This window comes from Anabrus simplex, chromosome 5 (genome assembly GCF_040414725.1).
Source record: "Anabrus simplex isolate iqAnaSimp1 chromosome 5, ASM4041472v1, whole genome shotgun sequence".
Lineage (NCBI taxonomy): Eukaryota > Metazoa > Arthropoda > Insecta > Orthoptera > Tettigoniidae > Anabrus > Anabrus simplex.
In genome coordinates, this window is record NC_090269.1 from 281,375,519 (window position 1) to 281,387,874 (window position 12,356).

The following is a 12,356-nucleotide window of genomic DNA, read 5'->3' on the forward strand; positions in this document are numbered from 1 at the left end:
TTTTTAGGCAGCATAATTTTTAAGAAAGTCTTATGTACTTTGATGATTACTTTGTTTTATATTTTGAGTCAACATCACTTTCACTTATTATTCTTTGTGTTTCAGTATGATGGTTATGGTCGGCGGTACGGCTCCAGCACCAGCAGCACTTCCACTGCGCCTCCCGTCAGCTACCGCTCACCCTTCACTTCTGGGGCTAGGGACAGGTCAACCTCTAGGGGTAGCGAGACCACTTCGGCTCTTATCGATAAATATGCCACCAAGGAGGGCGCTGGCGAGCGGCTCTCACTTAAGGACAAATTTAACTACAGTAGCACATATCCGGGACGCAAGGCCGCGGAAGAGGAGGAGGAGAAGAAGAAAGAGAAAACTCGGGATCTGAGTGCTTATAGTCGAACACTGGGACGAAGTACCAGCGTCAAGGGGCGAGATCTGAGCCCAGAACCGCCCCCAGACAAAGGAGTCTATGGCAGTAGTAGTGCTGGTTCTTTATCATCTTACAGACTGTATGGACGAGGATCCACTTACAGTCGCTCAAACAGTCGAGACGCTGGAGACTCTGCTTCATCCACCTCCTCGACACCTGCCGCCACCACTCCTGTACAGATACCAACTTCCCTTCGTTTTGGGAGCAGTACAAGATACGGAGTGTCCATTGCCCGAAGCCCTGTCAGTGAGAAACCTCCTCCGATATTTGGTGTATCCTCTGACAGATACAGTAGGTATTCAAGAACTACCAGCACTGAAGACAAAAAAGACCATATAGCATACGATATACCTAGCACACTCACATTAAAATCACCTCTAGCCCCCAACAAAGCATCTTTTGCAACCACAAAAACCGCCACAAGTACACCAAATAAAATAGAAACAAAACAGAACGAGAACGATGACGATGACAATACTTCAACGACAAGTAGTGAAGAATCATCGGACGAAGACGAGAAACCTCCAACTATATATATTACCGTTGTAACGCGCGGTACTTCACCTACGCCTCCTTCTTCCTCGACATATACGAGAAGTAGGCGGGCGGACCTCGCTCGTGTTATAGAGAAAACGATAGCGAAGCCCACGAAGAGGCCGAAAATGGTGGATAAAGACATCCAGTCTGACCGCGGTGACGATACGGCCAAACTCTCACGGTTCGGTAGTTCGTGTAGGTCTTCCGCTTCGCCATGGTCTTCATATCTGGATAGGTATGGCGCAGGCAGTCCTTACTCGTCCAGATATTCCTCCCGTCTTGATAGATATGGAAGTTATGGCTCCTCTTCTTCCAGGAGTAGCGACAAAGACACATCAACAACCAACGACAAAACAGATCAGAAGGCAGTTTCCTCTGAAGCAAGTTCACGTACTTCTGGAACGGATTCTCATGAAAAGAAATCTTCCACTTTTGAGTCCAGAAAAGAAGCCTCAACACGAACACTCCTACAAGATAAATCTAGCCGAAGTATTTCCTCATTAAATAAAGAAATTCCTGACACGAGTCTAATAGCAGAAGTGAAATATAAAACTTTAGAAAAGGTAGAGAAACCTGTTCCCAAATCCCTGAAAGAGAACGAGGTAATTACAGATAAAACTTCGAGTCACTCAGAAGGGGAGAAGGCTAACAGAGAGAAAGATGTGCCAAAATCACCGGTTAAAAGTGATGTGCTTTCAGATAAGTCAAGTCGTATCGGTGAGCAAACAACGAAAGAGAGGGGTGTTCCTAAGTCACCGAAAGAAATCGCCGTTAAAAATGACGTACTTACAGATAAACCTCGAATTACTCGTAACGAAGAGCAAGTCACCAAAGATTTGACCAAAAAGGAAAAAGATGCTCCTAAGTCATCAAGCGAAAATACTGCCAAAGGAGAGGGTACCTCAGAAAAAATCCCATCCATCAATCGTTCTGTTGATCAGACCACGAAAGATATGACTAAACAGGTGAAGGATGTTTCTAAATCACCGACAGACAGTGCCGTTAAGAACGACGTTGTACCGCGAACGGAGAGTTCGTCTTCTATATCGAAGTCTCCGTCGATATCAAGAAATAATTCTGTGAAAAGCATCACAGGAAAACCACCAATTAAGTCAGATTCCTCTAATCAGATAGATACTTCCTCCAGTCTTAAATCTAAGTCTTCATCGTCCTCTTCGCTACCAGACTCGCCGGTTACGAAAACTCCGCCACCTTCACCACTCTCTCCGTCTCTCTCAAAGAGTTCTACCAAGCTAGATTCACCTGAAGCATCAACTAAGAAACTACCTCCTCCATTCCCGAAAGATGGCACTTCGTTGAAACCATCTTCATCGTTGCATTCCCTGAACAAACTGAGTGTTGTTAACAAAGATTTTCGTAAATCTGCTCTTAACGTAGGTCTTCCCAACCCGGCACAAGTAGAAGAATTTCAAAAAACTCAGGATAAACAACGGAAGGTCAACAAAAAGAATAAAAGAAGTTCTTCCATCAGCTCGGGAGATTCAGAGCCATCAGCAGAGCAAGGATCATCCTCCTCCTTACCAGCTACAATCGATAAGAGTGCAGCCGCTCTACGAATAAGTAAATCACTATCTAAACTTGCTTCTGGTGGTCCAGCGCCGAACTTCCTACAAGTTCCTAAGCAGAGTACTGGTAGCCCAAAGCGGAAAAGTCCGGTGCGAACTAAAACTCCCAGCCGAAGTCCGTCCAGATCACCGTCGCTGCGTAGGAGGAGGTCAGGAACTCGCTCTAGCTCTAGTGATTCAAGTTCAAGTGAATCAAGCTCCTCAACTAGCTCCAGCGAGAGTTCCAGCACTAGTGACGAGGAGGATAGGAAGAGCACCTCCAGTGTCACCAGACGTCGACAGCGTGGCAAGAGGTCTCCTTCCATATCTGAGAAGAGGAAGTCGACGGCTAGTATAGCATCTGCAAGGTCTTCTGCAGATGATCTTTCTGTTACAGCCGATAAGCCACCTAGACCGCCTACGAGTACTAAAACTCAACCGAAAAATGAGGAAGCTAAATCGTTCCTTATGAGAGCACTTGCGCCAGTAACTAACCTCTTTAAAATGAGACAGGATGTCTCGGAGAGTAAAAGCAATGAAAGTATACCGGACACACTTCACAGAACTGGAAGTAACACCTCACTCTCCAAGTCTTCCGATAAGGAAGATGCAAAACGAACTGATGACGAAAAGCCCAAGAAGAACAGGATACGTCATATTGAGTCTGGAGAACGAGCTTGGTGGCTTGACAAAAATAGCGATGTTCCTGAAGGTATCCTGAGAATCCAAAGTAATAAATCCATTGCGAAGCTAGCTGAGGCGGTGGCTGAACTTCAAAAATCTGACAGTAAAAGTCGTCTAAGGAACCAACTGAAGAAGCAAGAGTCGGGAGAACGTGCTTGGTGGCTTGATAGTAATGCGAATATCCCGGAAGGTATTCAAAAGATAATGAGCAATTCCTCCTTAAATCAAACTACTGATTCTGATTCGGAAAAGAAAAAGTTACCTGGGCTCAATAAAGTAAAGAGCAGTCGTTCAGTTGCGAGAATGCAAGAAAACGGTTCGGATAAGCCATCATTGTACAGAATACGACACCAGCAGTCAGGAGAGAAAGCTTGGTGGTTATGTAGCAGCGGAAACATACCTGAAGGAGTTGTAAGGCTTGAAACATCCTCATCTGACGAAGAATCATCCTCTTCAGAAACAGAACACGGAACTAGGAAAGATATCGAGAAACAAAATGATGAGAATTCCATAGTACCAAAATTTCCCCTCACAATTCCCGAATCAACGTCACGCAAAGGATCGACCGGATCAGTAAAAAATATCGCTGCAGAGGTTCCAGGGAACGAATCGGGAAGGCAGTCTCCTTACGATAATGTGACTGAACAGATAAGAGCAGAATCAGAAAAGAAACAAGCATCTCCAGCGAAGAAAGCTTCACGTCCCAAACATTTACCTTTATTCATTAGTAGCCATACGAATATTGATGACATCTTGGGCACAGCCGCTACTCTCGTGGAGCCAGCTATGGGAGTTGCGAAACTGAAGAGAATGCTAGAGAATAAAGACGCTGAGCCATCCGACGATGAAGGTAAGGTTTTAACTTTTTATATTGAATTGATCACTTGTTGGGATGGTGAAATTCGAAATATCTGAACAGTTCTCTGGATAGAAGTGGTTTGTCACTTGAATCTTAGTAACATTCATTCACTTATTATTATTTGGTGCACATTGTATCAAATCAAAGGTAAGAAAGCAGGCTGGGTTTTGAGAGGCGGTGTTGCTAAATTTAAGCACGGAGCTCTGGGCTGACAGGATCGCACCATAGCATGTACACTACGGTGACACCGGCTGAAAGCTGGGGTGTTTTTGTATTTGTTGGCAATGCTCTCAAGCCTATCTTAAACCACGTGCAGATTTAGCAACACCGCCGCGCAAAGTCGATTTGAATTCGCCCGCGAAGCGATCTGATTGGTTTAACTTCAGCAGCTGATAAAATTACAACGGCGCATGATATCGAATCATTTTTTTAAAATTATTTATCAGTAATACCAACCCTCCAACGCTAGTATACCCGGCTCACGTTGTTTCCGAACACCCTGTCTATATGAATCCTGTGTTAGTGCATTGGAGAATAATATTTTGTGTAGTTTGTGATACACGTCTGTTGCAGGAATGTTAGGGACAGCAGAAATACCCAGTCCCCGTACCAACCGTTAATCGTTTACGACTAAAATCCTACGACCCAGCCGGGAATCGAACCCGGGACCCTGAGATCTGAAGGCCAGTACACTAACCACTCAACCATGGAGCCGGATTCTGTTCGGTTTATAACAATAGGTTCGATAAGAAAATGTCATAGTTTAAAATACCGTCTTACAGTAGCTGTACTTGTCCGACTCGTTGGCTGAATGGTCAGCGTACTGGCCTTCGGTTCAGAGGGTCCCGGGTTCGATTCCCGGCCGGGTCGGGGATTTTAACCTTCATTGGTTAATTCCAATGTCCCGGGGGCTGGGTGTTTGTGCTGTCCCCAACATCCCTGCAACTCACACACCACACATAACACTATCCTCCACCACAATAACACGCAGTTACCTACACATGGCAGATGCCGCGCACCCTCATCGGAGGGTCTGCCTTACAAGGGCTGCACTCGGCTAGTAATAGCCACACGAAATTAAAAAGTGTACCAATAAATCTCAGTCGGTTACTTGTCGTTACTTTGTGCCCATGATAGCGAGTTCAATCTCGGCCGAGATCGGTGTCATGTAAGAGTGTCCAAAAAAAGTGTCCATATGGTTGCCCTTCATCACGGTAAAGAACTGTTGCAGGGCAAAAAACCTTGAATCTCTTAAAATCGATAGGAATTAAAGGGGCATTTAACTTTTCGAGACCGAGCTCGATAGCTGCAGTCGCTTAAGTGCGGCCAGTGTCCAGTATTCGAGAGATAGTAGGTTCGAACCCCACTGTCGGCAGCCCTGAAAATGGTTTTCCGTGGTTTCCCATTTTCACACCAGGCAAATGCTGGGGCTGTACCTTAATTAAGGCCACGGCCGCTTCCTTCCCACTCCTAGCCCTTCCCTGTCCCATCGTCGCCATAAGACCTATCTGTGTCGGTGCGACGTAAAACAACTAGCAAAAAAAAAATAATAACTTTTCGAGTGGGTAATTCAGCGGCCATTGCCCGCCCTGCCTGCCTCTTACCCGGAGGCCCCGAGTTCGATTCCCGGCCAGGTCAGGAATTTTTCTCTGGACCTGAGGTCTGGTTCGTGGACCACTCAGCGTACGTGATTAGAATTGAGGAGCTATCTGACGGTGAGATAGCGGCTCCGGTCTAGAAAGCCAAGAATAACAGCCGAGTGGATTCGTCGTGCTCACCTCACGACACCTCGTAATCTGCAGGCCTTCAGGCTGAGCAGCGGTTGCTTGGTAGACCAAGGCCTTTCGAGGGTTGTAGTGCCATAGTGGGGTGGGGGGGGGTAATTCAGCGGCCAGCAGCTCACCCCTTTGCCAGGATGTAAATGTTTGCTTCAAGTCTACAGTATAGAAAACTACGGGACGTTGCTGTAGAATCTACAAACACTAAATTCTTCTCTCCTCTGTTTTTGACAAAACCACTATCACACTGTCATTATCACACTCATATTCTTCTTTCGCCGGTCTGAGTTGCTCAAGCGGTACAGCACTTCTGAGCTGAAGCTGGCAGGTTCGATCCTGACTCACTCCGGTGGTATTTGAAGGTTCTTTAATATGTCAACCTCGCGTCAGTAGTTTTATCTGCACGTTAAAGAACTACTTCGGGTCAAAATTCCGGCACTTCGGTGGTAGTTAGTGGAAATTAAAACTATTATTATTATTATTATTATTATTATTATTATTATTATTATTATTATTATTATTATTATTATTATGTCCGACTCGTTGGCTGAACGGTCAGCGTACTGGCCTTCGGTTCAGAGGGTCCCGGCCTTGATTCCTGGCTGGGTCGGGGATTTTAATCGCCTCTGATTAATTCTTCTGGCCCGGGGACTGAGTGTTTGTGTTTGTCCCAATACTTTCCTCTTCATATTTACACAACACACTACACTACCGACCACCACAGAAACACGCAATAGCGATTACGTCCCTTCATATAGGGTTGGCGTCAGGAAGAGCGTCCGACCGTGAAACAGAGCCAAATTCACATGTGCGACACAGTTTGCACCCGCAACCCCACATGTATGAGAAAAGCGGTAGAAAAAGAAGAAGAAGAATTTCAGTTAACTTACCTTAATTTACATAGATATAGGGCCTATACACATTATATCGTCACTATTCGGTCAAAAGGTCCTATTTACAATGTTTCTCCTATCCATTATTTTCCTTAAGACTGGTCACGCCTCCCAGTCCCTCAGAACAATTTTCGTTGTGTTAATTTTCGGATGCCGACGTGTGAAGGAAAATGAACCATCAGTACAGTGCGTAAATAAGTCACGCAACATACATTCCTAGAGGGCGGTACGGTAAGGTTCATTTTCCTTTAAAAGTTCGCACAGGAAAATGAACACAACTAATATTGTTCTGATGGACTACATATCCATATGTGACTGGGAGGCGTGACTAGCCAGTCTGCTTCCTCTCATATTAGACAGCTCTCGTAGATCTCAAGGGAGTAAGTGTACCCCCTTCACCCCTCAGTGTAAGTGGACGACACCATAACCCACACAACGGGACTGACATTTCGGATTTTCCCCTCAGATACCATGTAAAATATTTTAAAGTCCACCGACGATGGGGTTCGAACTCAGTATCTCCGGAATGCAGACTTAGCTGCACGATTTTACCGTATTGCTCAGACAGTAGTGCGAGTTAGAAAATGGAATCACGGAATCATTGAAAAGCACGTAGTGATGTTCCGACTTCATAAATGAACTTTTACCTGGACGCCCTACATCTCTCTTGACATTACAGCCCGAAGGCTGGTTTGATCCTCTGCAGCTCCGCCAACAGCTGTCATAAATAGCCTAGGCGTCACTGAAGAGGCGTAGGCCTACTAGGGAAATGAGGAGTGAGGTAGTTTCCCGTTGCTTTCATCACCGAGCCAGCCGTTGTTATTACATATCCGTCTGCCAAGCCCACTGAAATGTATGCACCAACCGACCCTATGAGCGATATTTTCACACCATTCATAACAGGGACTGGCTGCATAAGGAATGGTATTACTAGCATCACTCATACCTCAGTCACTTTCATATTGTCCAAGCCAAGGATGAGACTGAGACAGATCAATGAAAGTAACAAATCTGATATAGCCTATACCAGAAGACATAGTGCACTGTAAACACTACATCTTGCTAGCAAAGGCATAGAGCTAAATTATGTATAACTAAATAAACTAAAAGTTAAAAAGGAAACAAACGTATTTGCATCATGATCATACATGAATTTAACATGAGTCAGTGAAATACATTGGGAGGATACTGTAAAAGAGAAATGTGAACATTAGAGGGAAATTTGTTTTTCGAATATTATATACAATTTATTTCAATAATCCATTCATCAATAATGGCGGCTGAATATTTCCGATGCTTTTATTTTGGAAGAAAACAAAACGAATTCTATCATGGTAGATCCTTTATTGACAATGACTTCATAATCGAGCAGTTGATTGGAAACAGAAGAGAACTTATCCACTCGTGCGTATGGTTCTAATTGGTTTTGAAAAAAAGTTATTGATGCCTACTACGAGAGGTTCTATCAAGATGACAACTAAACAATCTAAGTTAAGTTATTTCAAGGGCCGATGACTTAAATATTAGGCCCCTTTAAACAATGATAATCATCATCACCACCATCATCATAAACATCAACAAGTGATTTCAAGAGCGTATCAACAACCAAAAGTTGCAGTTCGCTAGGTCCTTCAAATCTACGAGACTACCAACAGGGACGGATGATAATAAGAGTTGGTTAGAAAAGGTGAAATTTAGCAGACTTGTCTACTGTACGTGAGTGGAAGCAACACCAAACATAGCTAGGGGTCTGTGGTCTTCATGACACGCTGTCCGATGTTGCATCCGGGAGATAGTGGGTTCGAATCCCACTATCGGCAGCCCTGAAAATGGTTTTCCGTGGTTTCCCATTTTCACACCAGGCAAATGCTGGGGCTGTACCTTAATTAAGGCTACGGCCGCTTGCTTCCCACTCCTAACCGTTTCCCTTCCCATCGTCACCATAAAACATGTCTGGGTCGGTGCGACGTAAAGCAACTAGCAAAAAAAAAAAAAAAAAAAAAATTGTTTGACACTCAGTCTAATCATTGTCGTCTTGGTATCCCTCTACTCCCCTTACCTTCTGTGATACAGTCCATTATTTTCCTAGATAACTTTTTTTTTTTTGCTATGGGCTTTACGTCGCACCGACACAGATAGGTCTTATGGCGACGATGGGATAGGAAAGGCCTAGGAGTTGGAAGGAAGCGGCCGTGGCCTTAATTAAGGTACAGCCCCAGCATTTGCCTGGTGTGAAAATGGGAAACCACGGAAAACCATTTTCAGGGCTGCCGATAGTGGGATTCGAACCCACTATCTCCCGGATGCAAGCTCACAGCCGCGCGCCTCTACGCGCACGGCCAACTCGCCCGATGTCCTAGATAACTTATCCTCCTCCATTCGCTCCACATGACCCCACCACCGTAGCCGGTTTATGCGTACAGCTTCATCCATCGATTTCATTCCTAATTTATCCTTGATCTCCTTATTCCGAGTAACCTTCTGCCATTGTTCCCGCCTGTTTGTACCATCAATCATACTCGCTACTTGAATGTCTGTTACTTCTGTTATGAATAAGATTACCTCAGTCTACCCAGCTTTCACTCCCGTAAAGCGAAGTTGGTCTGAAAACCGACCGATGTGAAGGTAGTTTGCTCCGGGAGCTGACTTCCTTCTTGCAGAATACTGCTCACTGCAACTGCGAGCTCACTGCATTACCTTTTCTGCACCTTGATTCAATTTTACTTACCATACTACCATCCTGCGAGAATACACATCCTAGGTACTTGAAATTATCTACTTGTTCCACCTTTGTATCCCTAATCAGACATTCAATTCTCTTGTATTGTTTACCTACAGACATCAATTTAGTCTTCATAAGGCTAATTGTCATACCATACCATACCATACCATACACCTATTATCAAGTTCCAAGATATTAGACTGCAGGCTTTCGGTACAATCTGCCATTAAGACCAAGTCATCAGCATAGGCTAAACTGCTTACTGCATTTTCGCCTAACTGAATCCCTCCCTGCCACTTAATACCTTTCAGCAGATGATCCATGCAAACTATGAACAACAAAGGTGAATGATTACAGCCTTGTCTAACCGCTGTAAGATTCTTGAACCAGGAACACATTCTACCATCAAATCTCACTGCAGCCCAATTGTCAACATAAATGCCTTTGATTGATTTTAATAATCTATCCTTAATCCCATATACCCCAAGTACGGCGAGCATCTTCCTCGTCGGCACTCTGCCATATGCCGTCTCCTGATATACGAAACATAAACATAACCATCTATTCATCTCGTAGCATTTTTCAATTACCTGGTGCATACTGGAAAATCTGATCCTGACAGCCCATCTGCGCTCTGAAACCACACTGGTTTTCACCCAACTTCCTCCAAGAACTCATTCTACCATCAATTTTCTCTGCAGCCCAATTGGGAACATGCATCATTTTCAAAAATATTTTTTTTGAAAAGTACACCAATGAAATAGTACGTAAACGTATTACATTGCGGTATGTTGCCTTGTTTTCTACCATTAAAAAAATATTTAATAGTGCCTTTCCGCAAGGCGAGTGAAACGGCCTCTGACGTAAGCGGCGCGCTGTGACGTCACGATCCAGTACCGCATGGAGCTCTATCAGCCGTTGTGCATAGCCGTTGCTAAAAGCCGATTGTTTATTATTCACGATCGCGAATAACTTCGAAATGACAGAAGAAAGGTTCGAAACAGCACAGTCAGACAATCTACCATGTGTAGATGTCATCATTCTTGAAAAATGTGACTTTTGTGCCCGCAGAAATTCGCGGATAACAAGCAAGTTTGTAAGTGGCGTCTTTTATATACGTGCAATGTACTGTAACCCATAGTATTAGGATAACAACGAACGTGGATAGATATCACATCACTTTCAACATTTCCTTCTAGACTAATTCCCCTATTAAAGAACAACATTACATTTTCGGGCTTTCAGCATTAGTAAAGTAAGAAATCGGATTTCAGCACTAACATAAACATATAGGTAGCATTATAGTTCTAGTCCGCTTCTGTGGTGTAGTGGTTAATGTGTGCCACTCCCGGAGGCCCGGTTTCGATTCCCGGCTCTGCCATGAAAGTTGAAAACAAATAGTACGAGGACTGGAACGGGGTCTACTCAGCCTCGGGAGGTCAACTGAGTAGAAGGGTTTCGAATCCCACCTCAGCCATCTTCGAAGTGGTTTTTCGTATTTTCCTACTTCTCCTCCAGGCACCTAAGGCCACGGCCGTTTCCTTCCCTCTTCCTTGTCTATCCCTTCCGATCCTCCCATCCTCCAACAAGGCCCCTGTTGAGCATAACAGGTGAGGCCGCCTGGGCGAGGTAATGGCCCTCCTCACCAGTTTCATCCCATACTCAAAGTCTCACGTTCCAGGACACTGCCCTTGAAGTGGTAGAGGTGAAATCCCTCGCTGAGTCCGAGAGAAAACCAACCCTGAAGGATACGCTGATTAAGAAAGAAAGAAAGAAAGAAAGACAGAAAGAAAGAAAGAAGGAAAGAAAGATCATAGTACTATAGGGCTATAATCTATCATTCCCAAAAATATATATATTTATGGTTGGGACAACTGGCCTAGCCACTTCCAGGGCCCATGAAAGAGAATTAAATATCTTTGTGGAGGGAAAAAGTTAAACATGATAAAGATAAATATGACTTCATCTAGTTTTCACAAGTCGGGCTGAGTGGTTCAGACTGTTGAGGTGCTGGCCTTCTGACCCCAACTTGGCAGGTTCGATCCGGGTTCAGTCCGGTGGTAGTTGAAGGTGCTCAAATACGTCAGCCTCGTGTCGGTAGATTTACTGGCACGTAAAAGAACTCCTGCAGGACTAAATTCCTGCACATCGGCGTCTCCGAAAATCGTAGAAGTAGTTAGCGGGGCGTGAAGCCAATAACATTAATTACATTTGGCTTTTAACAAGCTGAGCATATCAGGAAAGAAAAGTGTCCCGGTGACATTTTAGTCGCTCAATACAGGAATGTCTTTGGGTGCTGTGACATTTTTTTTTGCTTTACGTCACACCGTCACATATAGGTCTTATGGCGACGATGGGACAGGAAAGGCCTAGGAATGGGAACAAAGCGGCCGTGGCCTTAGGTACAGCCTCAGCACTTGCCTGGTGTGAAAATGGGAAACCACGGAAAACCATCTTCAGGGCTGCCGGCAGTGGGGTTCAAAACCCACTATCTCATGGATGCGAGCTCACAGCTGCGCGCTCCTAACCGCACGGCCAACTCGCGCGGTATTTTTACCCTTCGGTTTATTGACTTTGCTTGTATAACCTAAAACTTAGGCTAAGTTGGATAATATTTTAAACACCTACATCACTGTTTTCACCTGTGTGCAATTATGTTATTTATTTCATTAATATTATGATAATTATTATAATTGAGCATTGTTAACTTATAAGACCCCAACAGACAAGCATTGGTTTTGTGTAGAGTTATACATTTGTTAAATTCACGTTGTTTCCTTTCATGATGTACACGCCTATTCTTTGTTACATTATAGAGTATTTAGATATAGCCTAAATTTCTTTACCAATTAAGCTCTTCAATAAAGACATACATAACTGTCCCATGCCAA

At 44.2% G+C, this 12,356-nt stretch overlaps 1 protein-coding gene across 1 annotated transcript in view; it reads left to right on the forward strand.

The window, feature by feature from the left end:
• Window positions 1-1,975: 1,975 nt before the first annotated feature.
• Window positions 1,976-12,356, forward strand: part of Fhos (Formin homology 2 domain containing) — a 1,020,872-nt gene continuing 1,010,491 nt past the window's right edge. Inside the window, exon 1 of the mRNA XM_068227617.1 lies at window positions 1,976-4,063. Coding sequence (XP_068083718.1) covers window positions 2,998-4,063 — 1,066 coding nt within the window. The 5' untranslated portion in view covers window positions 1,976-2,997. The remainder of the gene's footprint in view (window positions 4,064-12,356) is intronic.